The following is a 20,472-nucleotide window of genomic DNA, read 5'->3' as shown; positions in this document are numbered from 1 at the left end:
AAGGGAAACAATGATAGATCCGACAAGCCACATATAACAGCCATCTAGTCACCGAAAATGCCCAAAACAAGCAACGGCAAAGAAACACTTAGGTGCGGGTAAAGCAGAATAAAGAATCACAATCATGTGAATATTTAAAAGCATTAATATGGAATGGAAACATGATCGGGAAGATGGTAACAAAACACAAGTTAAAAAGAAAGAGATACAAACGGAATTTATGATGTCTAACAAGAAGAATCTCACTTACTTTTTATCCTTGCAATAGGCCTCTAGATATCATTTCACGAAGAAGTTTCTCCGCGTTATCATTTTCACCTTTTTCAAACAGAGCACCAATGATTATTTCATAAGTCACAGCATTCGGTAAGCAACCATTGTCTTCCATTTTTGACAAGAAAGCCAATGCTTCATGAAGCAGGCCCTCTTTGCAAAGCCCTTTGATCATAATGGTGTATGTCTTCACATCTGGACGATAGCCTTTAATGGAAAGATCTTGAAATATCTCTTTTGCATTTTTAAGTCTTCCATTTTGCACAGGCCATCTAAAAGTATGTTGTATGTACATATATCTGGATCAATGCCACTCTCTTTCATTTGATTGAATAACATAAGTGCGTTGTCATGTTGTTTCATACTGAACAAAGCATGCAGCAAGGAATTGTAAGTGAATATATCAGCATGTTGACCTCTATCATGCATCTTTTCAAGAAGCTCCACAGCACAAAGGATTCTCCTTGATTTTCCCAAGCCATCAATTAAAGTAGTGTAAGTAAATATGTCGGGAACCAAGTTCTTGCAACGCATCTCTTCAAAGAGATTCAAGGCATCATTGACCATTTTACTTTTGCACAAGCCATTAATCATGATATTGTAACTACAAACATTAGGAGACACACTACTTTGGGCCATTGTGTTGAATACATATTTTGCCTTATTTACCTGATTAACCAAACAATGCCCATCCATTAAGCTGTTATAAGTAACCACATCTGGTTTCACACCATGTTTTGTCATCACAGCCAACACGTTGTTAGCATCTCTTGATCTTTCCTTCCTTGCATAGCCCATCGATCAAAATACTATAGGTCTGAACATTTGGAGTAATGTTTTTGAGCATCATATGATTTAATATATGAATGGCTTCCTTAAGCTGACCCGCAAGGCACAATCCATAAATCAGAGTAGTGTAAGTGATAACATTTGGAGAAATTCCCATAGCAAGCATTTCAGAGTACAAAAGAAAAGCCTCACTTACAAGTGTATCCTTGCAGAGGCTATCAATAATTGCACTGTACATGACAACATTAGGAACAATCCCATACTGTGGGATCTTTCTCAACACTTGAATAGCAACTGATGTGTGTCCGCTCTTACAGAGTCCATTAATCAAGGTCCCATAGGTGACTTGATTAAAGTGAAATCCATGAGCCCGCACTATGTCATGGAAGTGCAGTGCTTTTTCAACATTACCACAGAGACAGAGACCTTTCAGGATTGTTGTCAACGTTATGGTATCAGACTGAAAACCCATCCTGAAAATCTTGGCCAATACAGAGAAAGCAAGCGTCATACGACCCATGCCGCAACAACAATTGATTAAGATGTTCAAAGTAAATAAGTCGGGAGCGATTCCCTTGGCTTGCAATTTCTGAAAAAGGGAAACGGCGGCGTGGAAATGCTTCGTCTTGGCAAGGGATCCCAAAATCTTGTTAAATTGGATGATGGGAGGAGTACGACGCATAGAGAGCATGCGAGTAAAGGAATCAACAGCATCGTCAACTTCAGCAAGGGATGGAGGCTCAGAATGAAAGTGAAGGCTTGTCCAGGAAGGAGGGAGAGTGGAGAGTAGAACAAAATTAGGGATTTGACGAACAGAAACCATAAACCTTGTTGCATACAACATTGTTGATTCCTTCTGAATTCTGAATAACAGAAATTTGCTACTACTTTTACATGTCAATAATTTTATTCGTTTATTTTGAGGGTAGTACTTTTGTAAACTTACTCGTTCTTTCATTAAAAATAGACTCGCGAATTGCGGTACATTAATTATAGTTTATAATAAATATTAAAAATGATTATGTTTTATAGAATTATATTAAATATGTATAAATTAAAATTAAATTTAAAAGTATTTTATTTAAAATAATTTGTAGTATAAAGATTTAGATGTTGAAATTGTATAAAGGGACATTTTAGTTTGATGGTTTAATTTTTGTATTTATTTTAATTGATGAACTTAGTTTTTTTATATACATGCAGTTTTTTAATGACATCTATAATAAAAAATGTGCAGATTTTTTTTAAATAAATTATTTTTAATAAGAATAATTAAAATAGTATAAAGTGAAATTACCTGTTAATATTTTTCTTTGACTTAGACAATATCTCAAGTGATAACAATTTAAAATAGTGTTGGAGAATGTTCAAAATTGAATCTTTAATTTCTTTCACAATCATTATGAGTAAAAAGTTTACTTTCATTGTACCTTTAATTAGTTTATACAAATCATTTGCATCTTTTATTTTCAAATTTTTTATAGTATAAACTTTTCTTTCTTGTAACAAATGTTTGAATTTGTTAATCATATTTTTCTTCACAATTACATGAAGAGGTATTCCCATGCAGTGTTAGTAATCATAGTTAATAATTAATTAAAAAAATTGATTACATTTATTCTTTTAAAGTTATTTAAAAAAAAATAATGAATAGCATATTGAAAGCAATATAATTTTAACGATATTAAAATATAATTATATATAAAGTATTATAAAATAATATAAAAATTATATAAAGCAAAAATAATTAAAGTTTTTTTTTTGTAAATTCGATTTAAAAATACAATAAATATGTTTGTTTTTGTATTTTTTTCATCTAATATAATCATTTCTAAGAAAAAAGAGGCTCTTTTTTGTTTGTGGGTGTTAATGTTTTTCATAGACTAATCACGCGAACTTTGATAAACCAATTGTTTGTTTGTTTAGTTATGTTGTCCAAAGAATAATGCTCCATTGAGTAAGTTTGAGATATTGTGTAATTCGAAAATAATTTTTTTGCGATAAATTTGATGATATTTGAAAGAATAGTGATAAGAGGTCTATATAAGTAGTTTAGATAGTATGGAATTTGAATATTTGTAACCTAAAATTTATTATGATTAATAATATTATTATGACATTTGTAATATAGATGTTTATTACATTTAATGAGTTATTTATAGAAATTAAAAATTAATTATTGGGGTTATAAAAATTTATTGTATTGTTTTATAACGATAAAATATAATAAATATAAGAATATGGATTAATGTAATTTTGTACCCTAATTTGCATCTATTTCTATTACTTGTATATTTTATTTTATTTGTTTTGCTGATTTGGAAATAATAGTTATTTGAAAAAGATTGAGTAGTTGATTTTAAAGTTTTGCTAAATAAACGATATTATTGACATGACATTTAGTACGATGAGAAAGAAGTCTTAAAATAATGTGGGTAAATTTATCCATTTATTTGTATATATTAAAAATAGATAAATATATAGATAGATTGAAAGAGCAATGTTTCCAAAATCAAAATATTGAGCTTTAGTCATGAGCACTATACCTCACAATCTCACATCACTTGTAGTACATGTAGAACTTGAACAATACTAGTGATGTAGAACTTGAACAATACTAGCTAACACGATGTTGTATGAATACTATAACAAGAAATAAGTAGGTTCAAAACCTTCATGTTCTTGGATTATTTATAGATGTCACAAAATGTGCAGGCCATGTTGCACAATTAAAGCAGAATTTATTTAACACAGTTGCAGAAATACCTTTTCTTTCTCAATTTCAGCAGCTTCTTCCTTAGTGACCACATTTCTTGGTGATTTACTTTTGGCAGCAATATCAGCCTGCTCTTGGAGTGTGTCCAGTGAAAGCAATCATTCCCATGCCGAGCTATCAAGGACACCGAAACAGGACACTTTTGGTAAATTCCTAATGGTATTGTGACCTGAAAAGACAATCACCAGAATGTGAATGAGAAAATAATCACAAGGGTGTGTATTTTTGCAATGCTACTCACAATCCACCCAAAGTAGCTTTTATTTAGCCACCAGTGGGATGAAATGATTATGTTGCTGTTAAGCCATAACCATAACTCTTAAAGCACCAAACACAACCATGCAAAATCCCAGCAGAAGCAAATCACTTTGCTCTCTGATTCAACACATTCAATTGTGAGAATATTAAGTTTGTTAAGTTTCTCTCCCTCATTTGTGACTTGTGAGGATAGTGTGTATTATAATGTATTTGGGATTTGGGTTTGAGTGAAGTGTTGCTATTTACCAATTTGTATCTCAATTGGAAATTTGACTCGGCTAGTGTGGTTGTCCAAGTTGTCCCTCTTTTTAAGTGTCACCTGTCTCCTATCCTCTTCATATTTCATTGCAAGATTCATTGTTGTTGCCTTTGTTGGTGGACGTACACCATTTCTTTTTAGACTGGAGAGCTCTTTCAAAGTAGGAACACTAGAACCTAAATAGTCCATCTAGAGAACACAAGAAAATAACTAAGTAATATTCATTTACAAAAGAAAAGAATAATTAAAGAATACAGAAAGAAAAAGGACATGTTAACAATGACCTCAAGATGAAAAATAATGGAGTAATAGAACATACTTCCAAAAAGCTTCTCAGCAGACATTTAGTTGCTGAAAACAATCATCAGCTATGGATTGCGTTGAAATATATATGGTACTTGCATAAGTATATGCCCAAAATATTAGGATCCTTGCAAACCAGCCTGCAAAAGCCATTTCCTTGTTAAAGTTAAAAAGAACTTCCACAATATGCATTTGATGACATAATATTAGCTTCCACAAAAAAATCATGATAAAGGAACTGTGTGCCATTTGGGATAACGCTATCATCACTGATCTTTTTGACTGAAGAAGTATACTAGTCAATAAAACAAATCACAAATCAAATCCTGCATACCAATAATGTACAGGCTTTTTGAAACAGGTATGCTTCCAACATGAGAGACTGCCCCATATGTTTTGTTTATTGTTGATGTATATATATATATATACTTGTAGTCGAGTTTGGTTAATCTGGTTATGTATTTTACTTCCTCCAAGAGGATTTTTATGTTGTCAAGTGGCCCGGTTTATTTATTCTTAGATAACTTATTGTTTGTTCAACAACTTACGCGAAAAAGACCTCATGTAAATTTAAAAAAAAAAAACAAACTACTAAAAAGGAATAAATAGAAAAATGTTGCACTGCAAGACTTAGTTTAGTGACAACTATGTTTGCCTTGCTTTGGAGGTGCACCGGGTTCAAATTCCAGTTGAGGTTGTTGTTTATGAACCATAGTACCATGGTAGTGTGTGAGTGTGTTGTGTAGGTGTGTAAAACATGGGTGTAATGCCTAGGATTGGAGACTGTCCAATCCGCTTGACCAAAAAAAACAGAAAAAAGAAAAATGTTTGACAACCGGATGGATGTTGCTCCCAACATAACTATGGTCTCTCATGAAAAGTAATAAAGAAAAGAATTTGCTCATGATCTCATTGTTGCTCGTTTACAGCTACTATTTTTCTACAAACATTGTATTAGGGCATGTAACATCTACAAAATTGCTTTTATATTAGTAAATCCTTGTTGAGTTAGAAGAGCATCTAACATTAGAAAAAACTAAGAATATAATAAACTTTCTTTGCCTGTTGGTGAAGCACATGGCTATAGCATGTTTAGGAAGATATTATGTTAGGGAAACAATAAGCACTTAATTTTACAAAAATTGTTTCTAGAAGTTTGATTCTTAGCTTAACATCTTTTAATTATTTTTTTGTGGTAGTTTATTTCTAAATCTGAGTGTGACCTGTGTAAGCAGCATAATTTGTCACTAATAATTTAACCACATGATCCTTTTTCATGAGATTTTTCATCACATTTTCACACCCTTATGGTGGGGCCCACATAAAATCTGATCCTACTTGGTGCAGAGTGTCCCCTTGAAATGGAATACGAACATTCCTTCTTAGCCGTTAGAAGCACACAACACATGCCCATAACTTCCATTTCCAATTAACTTCACTATATAATATATATGCAACTAAATTTCTAGCTTCTTGGCTATCCTATTCACTATTCAGGGTTCTTATCAGCTAGGCCTCTGTCTCCTACAAAATGGAAACATTAATGGCCAAGTTAACAGTTCTGATTCTTTTCCTATCCATGATTGCACCAAAAAGGGGTAATCATATACATAAGTGTTCATGTGTTGTTAAAACATCCACCAATGTTTGTGTACAAATGTTCATTTTTTTTTACCTAATTGCATTATATTATGATCACATGATGCAGTGTTTGCTGAATATGAGCAATGGTGCATAGCTGATCCGCAAAGCAGCGACGATGAGTTGCAGGCAGCGCTGAATTGGGCTGGTGGAAGTGGAGGTGCAGATTGTAGCAAAATCCAAGTGAACCAACCATGCTATTATCCAAACACTTTGAAAGACCATGCTTCCTATGCCTTCAACAGCTATTTTCAGAAGTTCAAGCACAGAGGTGGTTCTTGTTTCTTCAAAGGTGTTGCCATTACAACAGAAGCAGATCCTAGTATGTTCTAAATTAAACTGATTCTGGATAACATATATATTATAAAATATTATAATATGCTTTTTAAGTAACATATGCATGTTCACATTGGCACAGAGTGCAAAAGCAGATCTAGAAGAATAGAAGGCCATGTCACATTGTAAAAAGTTTAAGAATATTAAAATTGACTAAATGCTTAGTTATGTAACATGTATGCCATCAAAAGGAGGAAAAGGCAAATTAACTTGGCAAACAAGTCATGGAGTCAATCCAAGCTAGTAAATGTTACTCCCTCCATTGTTAATTAGAGTGGTATATTAAAATAACCGATGAATCATGAGATAATTTGTCTCTGGATATATCTGTTTTTTCATGTACCACTTTGTTCAAATAAACTACTATTTCAGAACAAAGTATAACGAGTCCTTCTATTGAGAAATTTGTGTAGATGATAACACAATAATATATATACTTTGATTTCAGGTCATGATTCTTGCCACTTTGACTTGATTCCCTAATTGGAACTGTCACTGAAGACTCAAATAGCTGCAGCAGAATCTACAGCTTAGATTTTATTTTTTCCTTTCTTTTTATTGAGGCTGTGTAATCCCCATCAAGCATTGTGCTCTTGCCTCTATTCTTAATTAATTGAGTTTAATCTCAGTCTAAGACTGAGAAAGTTATTAAATCTTTTGCAGATTGTCCAATCTCAAAGAGCTAAATGATATGCTGCAAAAAAACATTTGAGATTTCATAGCCAGTATGCTGCTGCATGGGAGTTTACTTTAAATATGGGGAAATGAAAAGATTGAAAGACAATAAGAGTGCAGGGAAGCTTCACAACTAACAAGGATTCCCTTTGAATGATGAAAATCAGAACCATTTCAGTATAGGAATAAATCAACATCAATGCACATATATAATTACAAAAAAAAACAATGATAGATCAGACAAGCCACATATAACAGCCATCTAGTCACCGAAAATGCCCTAAAACAAGCAACCGCAAAGAAAACACTTAGGTGCGGGTAAAGCAGAATAAAGAATCACAATCATTTGAATATTTAAAAGCATTAATATGGAATGGAAAGATGATCGAGCAGATGGTAACAAACACAAGTTAAAAAGAAAGAGATACAAACGACATTTTGTGATGTCGAACAAGAAGAATCTCACTTACTTTTATCCTTGCAATAGGCCTCTAGATATCATTTCACGAAGAAGTTTCTCGGCGTTATCATTGTCACCTCTTTCAAACAGAGCACGAATGATTATTTCATAAGTCACAGCATTCGGTAAGCAACCATTGTCTTCCATTTTCGACAAGAAAGCCAATGCTTCATGAAGCAGGCCCTCTTGCAAAGCCCATTGATCATAATGGTGTATGTCTTCACATCTGGACGATAGCCTTTAATGGAAAGATCTTGAAATATCTCTTTTGCATTTTTAAGTCTTCCATTTTTGCACAAGCCATCTATAAGTATGCTGTATGTATATATATTTGGATCAATGCCGCTCTCTTTCATTTGATTGAATAACATAAGTGCCTTGTCATGTTGTTTCATACTGAACAAAGCATCCAGCAAGGAACTGTAAGTGAATATATCAGCATGTTGACCTCTATCATGCATCTTTTCAAGAAGCTGCGCAGCACAACGGATTCTCCTTGATTTTCCCAAGCCATCAATTAGAGTATTGTAAGTAAACATGTCGGGAACCAAGTTCTTGCAATGCATCTCTTCAAGGAGATTCAAGGCATCATTGACCATTTTACTTTTGCACAAGCCATTAATCATGATATTGTAACTACAAACATTAGGAGACACACTACTTTGGGCCATTGTGTTGAATACATATTTTGCCTTATTTACTTGATTAACCAAACAATGCCCATCCATTAAGTTGTATAAGTAAACACATTAGGTTTCACACCATGTTTTGTCATCACAGCCAACACGTTCTTAGCATCTTTGATCTTTCCTTCCTTGCATAGCCCATCGATCAAAGTATTATATGTCTGAACATCTGGAGTAATGTTTTCGAGCATCATATGATTTAATATATGAATGGCTTCCTTAAGCTGACCCGCAAGGCACAATCCATAAATCAGAGTAGTGTAAGTGATAGCATCGGGAGAAATTCCCATAGCAAGCATTTCAGAGCACAAAAGAAAAGCCTCACTTACAAGTGTATCCTTGCAGAGGCTATCAATAATTGCGTTGTAGATGACAACATTAGGAACAATCCCATACTGTGGGATCTTTCTCAACACTTGAATAGCAGCTGCCGTGTGTCCGGCCTTACAGAGTCCATTAACCAAGGTCCCATAGGTGACTTCATTAAGCTGAAATCCATGAGCCCGTACTATGTCATGGAAGTGCAGTGCTTTTTCAACATTACCACAGAGACAGAGACCTTTCAGGATTGTTGTCAACGTTATGGTATCAGACTGAAAACCCATCCTGAAAATCTTGGCCAATACAGAGAAAGCAAGCGTCATACGACCCATGCCGCAACAACAATTGATTAAGATGTTCAAAGTAAATAAGTCGGGAGCGATTCCCTTGGCTTGCAATTGCTGAAAAAGGGAAACGGCGGCGTGGAAATGCTTCGTCTTGGCAAGGGATCCCAAAATCTTGTTAAACTGGAAGATGGGAGGAGTACGACGCATAGAGAGCATGCGAGTAAAGGAATCAACAGCATCGTCAACTTCACCAAGGGATGGAGGCTCAGAATGAAAGTGAAGTTTTGTCCAGGAAGGAGGGAGAGTGGAGAGTGGAACAAAATTAGGGATTTGACGAACAGAAACCCTAAACCTTGTTGCATACAACATTGTTGATTTCTACTGCGTTTACATGTCTAGATTTTATTCGTTTATTTGAGGGTATTACTTTTTATAAGCTTGCTCACTCGCATAAATCAATACCTCATTAGTCATTACAACCCTACTATAGTACTATGGTCCATTTTCGTTTGTTTATTTCATGTTTCAAGTTAATTTCCAAATATATCAATTCAAATGATTTTTAAATAGCATGAAATTTAATAGAGATGTCTATATGATCAAAATTGTAAGATAAAAATTAGGTATTTGAGATCTTACCACAAGGTAGTTAGATACCTTAAGACACCAACCCAGTTTAGACTGGAGAGCTCTTTCAAAGTAGGAACACTAGAACCTAAATAGACCGTCTAGAGAACATAAAAAAATAACCAAGTAATATTCATTTACAAAAGAAAAGAACAATTAAAAATAAGAAAGAAAAAGGACATGTTAACAATGACCTCAAGATGACATCATGGAAATTTAGCACATAGCAATACAACATACTTCCAAAAAGCTTCTCAGCAGACATTTAGTTGCTGAAAATAATCATCAGCTATGGATTGCGTTGAAATATATATGGTACTTGCATAAGTATATGCCCAAAATATTAGGATCCCTTGCAAATCAGCCTGCAAAAGCCATTTCATTGTTAAAATTAAAAAGAACTTCAACAATATGCATTTGATGACATAATATTAGCTTCCACAGAAAAATCATGATAAAGGAATCGTGCGCCATTTGGGATAACACTAAAAAAGTATACTAGTCAATAAAACAAATCACAAAACAAATCATGCATACCAATAATGTACAGGCTTTTTGAAACAGGTATGCTTCCAACATGAGAGACTGCCCCATATGTTTTGGTTATTGATGATGTATATATATATATATACTTGTAGTCGAGTTTGGTTGATCTGGTTATGTATTTCACTACCTCCAAGTGGATTTTTATGTTGTAAAGTGGCCCGGTTTATTTATTCTTAGATAACTTATTGTTTGTTCAACAACCTAAGCGAGAAAAAACCTCTTGTAAATTCATAAAAAAAAAACTACAAAAAAGGAATAAATAGAAAAATGTTTGGCAACCGGATGGGTGTTGCTCCCAAAATAACTATGGTCTCTCATGAAAAGTAATAAATAAAAGAAAACTAGTTGTAGAACAAGTTAACAACTCCATTTATTTGCTCATGATCTCATTGTTGCTCGTTTACGGCTACTATTTTTTTTACAAACATTGTTGTTCCGAGGGTTACTGAAACGTGGATTTAGGACTGAACATGAGGTCCAGGTCCTTTTGAGTAGCAGTGTCCAACTTGTCGGTGCCGAGATGTCGCCTGTCCGAGTTCCTCGTGAGGAGATTGGGGTGGTACCTGTAAGAGACACCGATGCTTAAGTTAGTAAGGACATTAGGCAGGTTTTTGTTAGATTAGAACGTGAGTTATACCTGGGGTACCAGTGTATATATAGTAGAGTTTGATGACCGCCTTTGTTGGAGTAGTTCCATCTTTTCTAATGGATTAGCGTTCCCTTTATCTTGAGAGTTTGTTGGGATCTACCTTCTAGATGAGGTAGAGATAGTGGAAGAGATTTTTTCAATCAATTACTTGTTAAATCAAGTAAATCAAGTAAGGCTGGACTCCTATTGTCTTTAAAGAGGTCGGATATATAATGAGGTCCACCTTTTTTGGTGCACCTTTTGGTGTTTTTTTACCTGGCCTTGCCCGTTGGACCAGAATATGAACAATTGTATTAAGGCATGTAACATTTACAAAATTGCTTTTATATTAGTACATCCTTGTTGAGTTGGAAGAGCATCTGACATTAGGAAGAGCTAAGAATATAATAACGCTTTCTTTGCCTGTTGATGAAGCACATGGCTATAGCATGTTTGGGAATATATTATTTTAGGGAAACAATAAGCACTTAGTTTTACAAAAATTGTTTCTAGAAGTTTGATTCTTAGCTTAACATCTTTTAATTATTTTTGTGGCAAATCATTTCTAAATCTGAATGTGACCTGTGTAAGCAGCATAATTTGTCGCTGATAATTTGTCGCTGATAATTTGACCACATGATCCTTTTCATGTAATTTTTCATCACATTTTCACACCCTGATGGTGAGGCCCACATAAAATCTGATCCTGCTAGGTGCAGAGTGTCCACTTGAAATGGAATATCAACATTCCTTCTTAGCCGTTAGAAGCACACAACACATGACCATAACTTCCATTTTCCATTAACTTCATTATATAATATATATGCAACTAAATTTCGAGTTTCTTGGCTATCCTATTCACTATTGAGGGTTCTTCTCCTCCAAAATGGAAACATTAATGGCCAAGTTAATGGTTCTGATTCTTTTCCTATCCATGATTGCACCAAAAAGGGGTAATCATATTCATAAGTGTTCATGTGGTGTTAAAATATCCACCAATGTTTGTGTATATAAATGTTCATTTTTTTACCTAATTGCATTATATTATGATCACATGATGCAGTGTCTGCTGAATATGAGCAATGGTGCATAGCTGATCCGCAAAGCAGCGACGATGAGTTGCAGGCAGCGCTGAATTGGGCTTGTGGAAGTGGAGGTGCAGATTGTAGCAAAATCCAAGTGAACCAACCATGCTATTATCCAAACACTTTGAAAGACCATGCTTCCTATGCCTTCAACAGCTATTTTCAGAAGTTCAAGCACAGAGGAGGTTCTTGTTTCTTCAGAGGTGCTGCCATTACAATAGAAGCAGATCCTAGTAAGTTCTAAATTAAACTGATTCTAGATAACATATACATTATAAAATATTATAATAATGCTTTTTAAGTAGAACATATGCATGTTCACATTGGCACAGAGTGCAACAGCAGATCTAGAAGAATAGAAGGCCATGTGACATTGTAAAAAGTTTAGGAATATTAAAATTGACTAAATGCTTAGTTATATATGACATGTATGCCATCAAATGGAGGAAAAGGCAAATTAACTTGGCAAACAAGTCAAGGAATCAATCCAAGCTAGTAACTGTTATATCGGTTTTTAATGTCCCACTTTGTTCAAATAAACTACTATTTCAGAACAAAGTATAATGAGTGCTCTATTGAGAAATTTGTGTAGATGATAACATAATAATATATATATCCTTTGATTGCAGGTCATGGTTCTTGCCACTTTGACTTGATTCCCTAATTGGAACTGTCACTGTGGACTCAAAAATAGCTGCAGCAGAATCTACAGCTTAGATTTTATTTTTTCCTTTCTTTTTATTGAAGCTGTGTAAATTGTAATCCCCATCAAGCATTGTGCTCTTGCCTCTATTCTTAATTAATTGAGTTTAATATCAGTCTAAGACAGAGAAAGTTATTAAATCTTATGCAGATTAGTGTCCAATCTCAAAGAGCTTAATGATATGTTGCAAAATAACATTTGAGATTTCATAGCCAATATGCTGCTGCATGGGAGTTTACTTTAAATATGGGGGAAATGAAAAGATTGAAAGACAATAAGAGTGCAGGGGAGCTTCACAACTAACAAGGATTCCCTTTGAATGATGAAAATCAGAACCATTTCAGCTTAGGAATAAATTAACATCAGTGCACATATATAATTACAAAAGCAAAAACGGATACAATGATAGATCCGACAAGCCAAAAATGCCCTAAAACAAGCAACGGCAAAGAAAACACTTAGGTGTGGGTAAAGCAGAATAAAGAATCACAATCATGTGAATATTTAAAAGCATTAATATGGAATGGAAAGATGATCGGGAAGATGGTAACAAAACACAAGTTAAAAAGAAAGAGATACAAACGGAATTTTTGATGTCTAACAAGAAGAATCTTACTTACTTTTATCCTTGCAATAGGCCTCTAGATATCATTTCACGAAGAAGTTTCTCCGCGTTATCATTTTCACCTTTTTCAAACAGAGCACCAATGATTATTTCATAAGTCACAGCATTCGGTAAGCAACCATTGTCTTCCATTTTTGACAATAAAGCCAATGCTTCGTGAAGCAGGCCCTCTTTGCAAAGCCCATTGATCATAATGGTGTATGTCTTCACATCTGGACGATAGCCTTTAATGGAAAGATCTTGAAATATCTCTTTTGCATTTTTAAGTCTTCCATTTTTGCACAAGCCATCTATAAGTATGCTGTATGTATATATATTTGGATCAATGCCGCTCTCTTTCATTTGATTGAATAACATAAGTGCCTTGTCATGTTGTTTCATACTGAACAAAGCATCCAGCAAGGAACTGTAAGTGAATATATCAGCATGTTGACCTCTATCATGCATCTTTTCAAGAAGCTGCGCAGCACAACGGATTCTCCTTGATTTTCCCAAGCCATCAATTAGAGTATTGTAAGTAAACATGTCGGGAACCAAGTTCTTGCAATGCATCTCTTCAAGGAGATTCAAGGCATCATTGACCATTTTACTTTTGCACAAGCCATTAATCATGATATTGTAACTACAAACATTAGGAGACACACTACTTTGGGCCATTGTGTTGAATACATATTTTGCCTTATTTACTTGATTAACCAAACAATGCCCATCCATTAAGTTGTTATAAGTAAACACATTAGGTTTCACACCATGTTTTGTCATCACAGCCAACACGTTCTTAGCATCTTTGATCTTTCCTTCCTTGCATAGCCCATCGATCAAAGTATTATATGTCTGAACATCTGGAGTAATGTTTTCGAGCATCATATGATTTAATATATGAATGGCTTCCTTAAGCTGACCCGCAAGGCACAATCCATAAATCAGAGTAGTGTAAGTGATAGCATCGGGAGAAATTCCCATAGCAAGCATTTCAGAGCACAAAAGAAAAGCCTCACTTACAAGTGTATCCTTGCAGAGGCTATCAATAATTGCGTTGTAGATGACAACATTAGGAACAATCCCATACTGTGGGATCTTTCTCAACACTTGAATAGCAGCTGCCGTGTGTCCGGCCTTACAGAGTCCATTAACCAAGGTCCCATAGGTGACTTCATTAAGCTGAAATCCATGAGCCCGTACTATGTCATGGAAGTGCAGTGCTTTTTCAACATTACCACAGAGACAGAGACCTTTCAGGATTGTTGTCAACGTTATGGTATCAGACTGAAAACCCATCCTGAAAATCTTGGCCAATACAGAGAAAGCAAGCGTCATACGACCCATGCCGCAACAACAATTGATTAAGATGTTCAAAGTAAATAAGTCGGGAGCGATTCCCTTGGCTTGCAATTGCTGAAAAAGGGAAACGGCGGCGTGGAAATGCTTCGTCTTGGCAAGGGATCCCAAAATCTTGTTAAACTGGAAGATGGGAGGAGTACGACGCATAGAGAGCATGCGAGTAAAGGAATCAACAGCATCGTCAACTTCACCAAGGGATGGAGGCTCAGAATGAAAGTGAAGTTTTGTCCAGGAAGGAGGGAGAGTGGAGAGTGGAACAAAATTAGGGATTTGACGAACAGAAACCCTAAACCTTGTTGCATACAACATTGTTGATTTCTACTGCGTTTACATGTCTAGATTTTTATTCGTTTATTTTGAGGGTATTACTTTTTATAAGCTTGCTCACTCGCATAAATCAATACCTCATTAGTCATTACAACCCTACTATGGTAGTTACATAAGCATATGCCCAAAATATTAGGATCCCTTGTAAACTAGCCTGCAAAAGCCATTTCATTAACTTTAATAATATGTATTTGATGACATAATATTAGCTTCCACAGAAAAAATCATGCCATTTGGAATAACGCTATCCACCGATCTTTTAGAGTGAAGAAGTATATTAGTCAATAAAACAAATTACAAATCAAATCATACATACCAATAATGTACAGGCTTTTTGAAACAGGTATGCTTCCAAACATGAGAGACTGCCCCATATGTTTTGGTTATTGATGATATATATATTCTTGTAGTCGAGTTTGGTTGATCAGGTTATGTATTTTACTTCCTCCAAGTGGATTTTTAAGTTGTAAAGTGGCCCGGTTTATTTAAACTAAAAAAAACTTCATGTAAATTTATGAAAAAAAATTACTGTTATTTTTCAGTAATCTGAGGCGAGGTATAACTCTTTCTAGTGCTGAGATATAACTCCTTCCGTGTGTATGGAGTTTTCTGTCCTAAGAGCACAGATGCCGAGAACACCGGAGGAGGTTGGGACCTGCAACCTGCAAAGAGACTCCAATGCTCAAGTTAGTAAGAGTATAAGATACACCGGAGGAGGTTAAAGAGACTCCAACGCTCAAGTTAGTAAGAGTATAAGATAAATATCAAATGACTCAGAATGAATAGTATTGTGTACCTAAGATTGGGGGTGGACGTATTTATAGAATTGTTGTGGTACGATTACTCTGATATTGTGGAGCTGTTACTTAGTGGACCTAATTATGTGATAACTGCTCTTTAGTGAGCTCGTTTAGAGAGATTTGCGGAGAGATTCCTGTGCCATCTGGGTTGGCACGTAGTTATTTGATTGTATAGGATAAGTTCGTTAGGAGAGCAAAATACGTACTCTACACGTACTCCTGCACGTGTGTATTTAGTTTTAAATAGATTGATTCCGATTTATAGTTTTAGTTTTACCGGAGTCGAATTATAGCCAATGGACAAATCAACTACAAAAAAGGAATAAATAGAAAAATGTTTGGCAACCGGATGGGTGTTGCTCCCAAAACAACTATGGTCTCTCAGGAAAAGTAATAAAGAAAAGAAAACTAGTTGTAGAACAAGTTAATAACTCCATTTATTTGCTCATGATCTCATTGTTGCTAGTTTACGGCTAGTATTTTTCTACAAACATGGTTGTTCTGAGGGTTACTTGAAACGTGGATTTGAACCTGAACATGAGGTCCAGGTCCCATTGAGTGGCAGTGTCCTACTTGTCAGTAACGAGGTGTCACCTGTCCGAGTTCCTCGTGAGGAGGTGGAGGTCGTACCTACAAGAGACTCAGATGTCTAAGTTAGCAAGATTAGCGTATTTATAGTAGAATTTGATGACCGCCTTTGTTGGAATAGTTCCATCCTTTCTGATGGATTAGCTTTCGCTTTATCTTGAGAGTTTGTTGGGATCCACCTTCTAAATGAGGTAGAGGTAGTGGAAGAGATTTTTCCAATAAGTTATTTGTAAAATCAAGTAAGGCTGGACTCTTATTGATGTCCGACATCTTTAAAGAGGTCGAGTTTATAATAAGATCCACCTTTTCTGGTGAACCTTTTGGTGTTTTTTGGACCTGGTCCTGCCCGTTGGAGCAGAATATGAACAATTGTATTAGGACATGTAACATTTACAAAATTGCTTTTATATTAGTAAATCCTTGTAGAGTCAAAATTGCTTTTATATTAGTAAATCCTTGTAGAGTTAGAAGAGCATCTGACATTAGGAAGAGCTAACAATATAATAACGCTTTCGTTGCCTGTTAATGAAGCACATGGCTATAGCATGTTTGGGAATATATTATTTTAGGGAAACAATGAGCACTTAATTTTACAAAATTTGTTTCTAGAAGTTTGATTCTTAGCTTAACATCTTTTAATTATTTTTGTGGCAAATCATTTCTAAATCTGAATGTGACCTGTGTAAACAGCATAATTTGTCATTGTTAATTTGACCACATGATCCTTTTCATGTAATTTTTCATCACATTTTCACACCCTGATGGTGAGGCCCACATAAAATCTGATCCTGCTTGGTGCAGTGTGTCCACTCGCAACAGAATATGAACATTCCTTCTCTTGACCAAAAAAAAAAAAAAAAACAATCCTTCTTAGCCGTTAGAAGCACACAACACATGACCATAACTTCCATTTTCCATTAACTTCATTATATAATATATATGCAACTAAATTTCTAGTTTCTTGGCTATCCTATTCACTATTCAGAGTTCTTATCACCTAGGCCTGTGTCTCCTCCAAAATGGAAACATTAATGGCCAAGTTAATGGTTCTGATTCTTTTCCTATCCATGATTGCACCAAAAAGGGGTAATCATATACATAAGTGTTCATGTGTTGTTAAAATATCCAGAAATGTTTGTGTATAAATGTTCCTTTTTTTTTTTTACCTAAATTGCATTGTATTATGATCACATGATGCAATGTTTGCTGAATATGAGCAATGGTGCATAGCCGATCCGCAAAGAAGCGACGATGAGTTGCAGGCAGCGCTGAATTGGGCTTGTGGAAGTGGAGATGCAGATTGTAGCAAAATCCAAGTGAACCAACCATCAAGCATTGTGCTCTTGCCTCTATTTTTAATTAATTGAGTTTAATCTCAGTCTATGACTGAGAAAGTTATTAAATCGTATGCAGATTAGTGTCCAATCTCAAAGAGCTTAATGATATGCTGCAAAATAACATTTGAGATTTCATAGCCAGTATGCTGCTGCATGGGAGTTTACTTTAAATATGGGGGAAATGAAAAGATTGAAAAACAATAAGAGTGCAGGGAAGCTTCACAACTAACAAGGATTCCCTTTGAATGATGAAAATCAGAACCATTTCAGCTTAGGAATAAATTAACATCAATGCACATATATAATTACAAAAACAAAAAAGGAAACAATGATAGATCCGACAAGCCACATATAACAGCCATCTAGTCACCGAAAATGCCCTAAAACAAGCAACGGCAAAGAAAACACTTAGGTGCGGGTAAAGCAGAATAAAGAATCAGAATCATGTGAATATTTAAAAGCATTAATATGGAATGGAAAGATGATCGGGAAGATGGTAACAAAACACAAGTTAAAAAGAAAGAGATACAAACGGCATTTTGTGATGTCTAACAAGAAGAATCCCACTTACTTTTATCCTTGCAATAGGCCTCTAGATATCATTTCACGAAGAAGTTTCTTCGCGTTATCATTTTCACCTTTTTCAAACAGAGCACGAATGATTATTTCATAAGTCACAGCATCCGGTAAGCAACCATTGTCTTCCATTTTCGACAATAAAGCCAATGCTTCATGAAGCAGGCCCTCTTTGCAAAGCCCATTGATCATAATGTTGTATGTCTTCACATCTAGACGATAGCCTTTAATGGAAAGATCTTGAAATATCTCTTTTGCATTTTTAAGTCTTCCACTTTTGCACAGGCCATCTATAAGTATGCTGTATGTATATATATCTGGATTAATGCCACTCTCTTTCATTTGATTGAATAACATAAGTGCGTTGTCATGTTGTTTCATACTGAACAAAGCATGCAGCAAGGAATTGTAAGTGAATATATCAGCATGTTGACCTCTATCATGCATCTTTTCAAGAAGCTCCACAGCACAAAGGATTCTCCTTGATTTTCCCAAGCCATCAATTAAAGTAGTGTAAGTAAATATATCGGGAACCAAGTTCTTGCAACGCATCTCATCAAGGAGATTCAAGGCATCATTGACCATTTTACTTTTGCACAAGCCATTAATCATGATATTGTAACTCCGAACATTAGGAGACACACTACTTTGGGCCATTGTGTTGAATACATATTTTGCCTTATTTACCTGATTAACCAAACAATGCCCATCCATTAAGCTGTTATAAGTAACCACATCTGGTTTAACACCATGCTTTGTCATTACAGCCAACATGTTCTTAGCATCTTTGATCTTTCCTTCCTTGCATAGCCCATCGATCAAAGTACTATAGGTCTGAACATCTGGAGTAATGTTTTTGAGCATCATATGATTTAGTATATGAATGGCTTCCTTAAATTGACCCGCAAGGCACAATCCATAAATCAGAGTATTGTAAGTGATAACATCGGGAGAAATTCCCATAGCAAGCATTTCAGAGTATAAAAGAAAAGCCTCACTTACAAGTGTATCCTTGCAGAGGCTATCAATAATTGCGCTGTACATGACAACATTAGGAACAATCCCATACTGTGGGATCTTCTTCAACACTTGAATAGCAGCTGCTGTGTGTCCGGTCTTACAGAGTCCATTAACCAAGGTCCCATAGGTGACTTGATCAAACTGAAATCCATGATCCCGCACTATGTCGTGGAAGTGCAGTGCCTTTTCAACATTACCACAGAGACAGAGACCTTTCAGGATTGTTGTCAACGTTATGGTATCAGACTGAAAACCCATCCTGAAAATCTTGGCCAATACAGAGAAAGCAAGCGTCATACGACCCATGCCGCAACAACAATTGATTAAGATGTTCAAAGTAAATAAGTCGGGAGCGATTCCCTTCGCTTGCAATTGCTGAAAAAGGGAAACGGCGGTATGGAAATGCTTCGTCTTGGCAATGGATCCCAAAATCTTGTTAAATTGGATGATGGGAGGAGTACGACGCATAGAAAGCATGCGAGTAAAGGAATCAACAGCATCGTCAACTTCAGCAAGGGATGGAGGCTCAGAATGAAAGTGAAGGCTTGTCCAGGAAGGAGGGAGAGTGGAGAGTGGAGAGTGGAACAAAATTAGGGATTTGACGAACAGAAACCCTAAACCTTGTTGCATACAACATTGTTGATTCCTTCTGAATTCTGAATAACAGAAATTTGCTACTGCTTTTACATGTCAATATTTTTATTCGTTTATTTTGAGGGTAGTACTTTTTGTAAACTTGCTCGTTCTTTCATTAAAAATAGACTCGCGAATTGGCCAATGAGTAATAGCTCAAATGGCATAATCTCTTCATACTTAATTAAGAGGTTGCGAGTTCGAGTCTCCTATCTTTGATATAAAAAATAAAAAATAGACTCGCGCGGTACATTAATTAAAGTATATAATAAATATTAAAAATGGTTATATTTTATAGAATTATATTAAATATGTATAAATTGAAATTAAATTTAAAAAGTATTTTATTTAAAATAATTTATAGTATAAAGATTTAGATGTTGAAATTGTATAAAGTGACATTTTAATTTGATGGTTTGATTTTTTTATTTATTTTAATTGATGAACTTAATTTCTTGATGTGCATGCAGTTTTTCAATGACATCTACAATAAAAAAATATGTAGATTTTTTTTGAATAAATTATTTTTAATAAGAATAATTAAAATAGTATAAAGTGAAATTATCTCTTAA

General features: G+C 34.9%; 5 protein-coding genes across 7 annotated transcripts; 2 read left to right on the top strand and 3 right to left on the bottom strand.

The window, feature by feature from the left end:
• Nucleotides 1–5,886: 5,886 nt before the first annotated feature.
• Nucleotides 5,887–9,462, bottom strand: LOC112703842 (uncharacterized). 2 transcript variants are annotated; one of them, XM_072198908.1, is made up of 3 exons: nucleotides 8,786–9,458; nucleotides 7,781–8,680; nucleotides 5,887–6,644 (listed from the first exon to the last, which is right to left on the bottom strand). In XM_072198908.1, the coding sequence occupies exons 1-2, from the start codon at nucleotides 9,431–9,433 to the stop codon at nucleotides 8,498–8,500; spliced, it is 831 nt and encodes a 276-aa protein (XP_072055009.1). In that variant the 5' UTR covers nucleotides 9,434–9,458; the 3' UTR covers nucleotides 5,887–6,644; nucleotides 7,781–8,497. The 2 variants fall into 2 exon arrangements, with proteins under 2 accessions (XP_072055009.1, XP_029143636.2); XM_029287803.2 differs by having other exon boundaries at nucleotides 7,781–9,462.
• On the top strand, nucleotides 6,032–7,473 carry LOC112701742 (glucan endo-1,3-beta-glucosidase 4-like). Its single transcript, XM_025752487.3, has 3 exons — nucleotides 6,032–6,256; nucleotides 6,367–6,621; nucleotides 7,084–7,473. The coding sequence occupies exons 1-3, from the start codon at nucleotides 6,190–6,192 to the stop codon at nucleotides 7,116–7,118; spliced, it is 357 nt and encodes a 118-aa protein (XP_025608272.2). The 5' UTR covers nucleotides 6,032–6,189; the 3' UTR covers nucleotides 7,119–7,473.
• A 2,182-nt stretch (nucleotides 9,463–11,644) lies between the features above and the next one.
• LOC114924054 (uncharacterized) lies at nucleotides 11,645–15,170 on the bottom strand. Of its 2 annotated transcripts, XM_072198907.1 has the most exons (3): nucleotides 14,281–15,140; nucleotides 13,274–14,175; nucleotides 11,804–12,156 (listed from the first exon to the last, which is right to left on the bottom strand). In XM_072198907.1, exons 1-2 carry the CDS (start codon nucleotides 14,926–14,928, stop codon nucleotides 13,276–13,278), a joined length of 1,548 nt encoding a protein of 515 aa, XP_072055008.1. In that variant the 5' UTR covers nucleotides 14,929–15,140; the 3' UTR covers nucleotides 11,804–12,156; nucleotides 13,274–13,275. The 2 variants fall into 2 exon arrangements, with proteins under 2 accessions (XP_029143634.1, XP_072055008.1); XM_029287801.2 differs by having other exon boundaries at nucleotides 11,645–12,156; nucleotides 13,274–15,170.
• On the top strand, nucleotides 11,646–12,869 carry LOC112701740 (glucan endo-1,3-beta-glucosidase 12-like). The gene is made up of 3 exons (XM_025752485.3): nucleotides 11,646–11,818; nucleotides 11,929–12,183; nucleotides 12,580–12,869. The coding sequence occupies exons 1-3, from the start codon at nucleotides 11,752–11,754 to the stop codon at nucleotides 12,612–12,614; spliced, it is 357 nt and encodes a 118-aa protein (XP_025608270.1). The 5' UTR covers nucleotides 11,646–11,751; the 3' UTR covers nucleotides 12,615–12,869.
• A 2,645-nt stretch (nucleotides 15,171–17,815) lies between the features above and the next one.
• On the bottom strand, nucleotides 17,816–19,987 carry LOC112701732 (uncharacterized). Its single transcript, XM_025752476.3, has 2 exons — nucleotides 18,243–19,987; nucleotides 17,816–18,051 (listed from the first exon to the last, which is right to left on the bottom strand). The coding sequence occupies exon 1, from the start codon at nucleotides 19,895–19,897 to the stop codon at nucleotides 18,245–18,247; it is 1,653 nt and encodes a 550-aa protein (XP_025608261.1). The 5' UTR covers nucleotides 19,898–19,987; the 3' UTR covers nucleotides 17,816–18,051; nucleotides 18,243–18,244.
• Between the last annotated feature and the right edge of the window lie 485 nt (nucleotides 19,988–20,472).

Source organism: Arachis hypogaea, chromosome 7 (assembly GCF_003086295.3).
Source record: "Arachis hypogaea cultivar Tifrunner chromosome 7, arahy.Tifrunner.gnm2.J5K5, whole genome shotgun sequence".
In the NCBI taxonomy this organism is placed as follows: Eukaryota; Viridiplantae; Streptophyta; class Magnoliopsida; order Fabales; family Fabaceae; genus Arachis; species Arachis hypogaea.
This window is presented reverse-complemented; position numbering and strand designations above follow the sequence as displayed.

What these genes read in the sequence shown, in the direction of transcription:
- LOC112701742 (XM_025752487.3), top strand. Translation starts at nt 6,190, where the DNA reads ATGGAAACATTAATGGCCAAGTTAACAGTTCTGATTCTTTTCCTATCC. An exon ending in CATGATTGCACCAAAAAGGG is followed by an intron (nt 6,257 to 6,366) that starts GTAATCATATAC and finishes CACATGATGCAG; the next exon opens with TGTTTGCTGAATATGAGCAA. An exon ending in TACAACAGAAGCAGATCCTA is followed by an intron (nt 6,622 to 7,083) that starts GTATGTTCTAAA and finishes CTTTGATTTCAG; the next exon opens with GTCATGATTCTTGCCACTTT.
- LOC112703842 (XM_029287803.2), bottom strand. Translation starts at nt 9,433, where the DNA reads ATGTTGTATGCAACAAGGTTTAGGGTTTCTGTTCGTCAAATCCCTAAT.
- LOC112701740 (XM_025752485.3), top strand. Translation starts at nt 11,752, where the DNA reads ATGGAAACATTAATGGCCAAGTTAATGGTTCTGATTCTTTTCCTATCC. An exon ending in CATGATTGCACCAAAAAGGG is followed by an intron (nt 11,819 to 11,928) that starts GTAATCATATTC and finishes CACATGATGCAG; the next exon opens with TGTCTGCTGAATATGAGCAA. An exon ending in TACAATAGAAGCAGATCCTA is followed by an intron (nt 12,184 to 12,579) that starts GTAAGTTCTAAA and finishes CTTTGATTGCAG; the next exon opens with GTCATGGTTCTTGCCACTTT.
- LOC114924054 (XM_029287801.2), bottom strand. Translation starts at nt 14,928, where the DNA reads ATGTTGTATGCAACAAGGTTTAGGGTTTCTGTTCGTCAAATCCCTAAT.
- LOC112701732 (XM_025752476.3), bottom strand. Translation starts at nt 19,897, where the DNA reads ATGCAACAAGGTTTAGGGTTTCTGTTCGTCAAATCCCTAATTTTGTTC.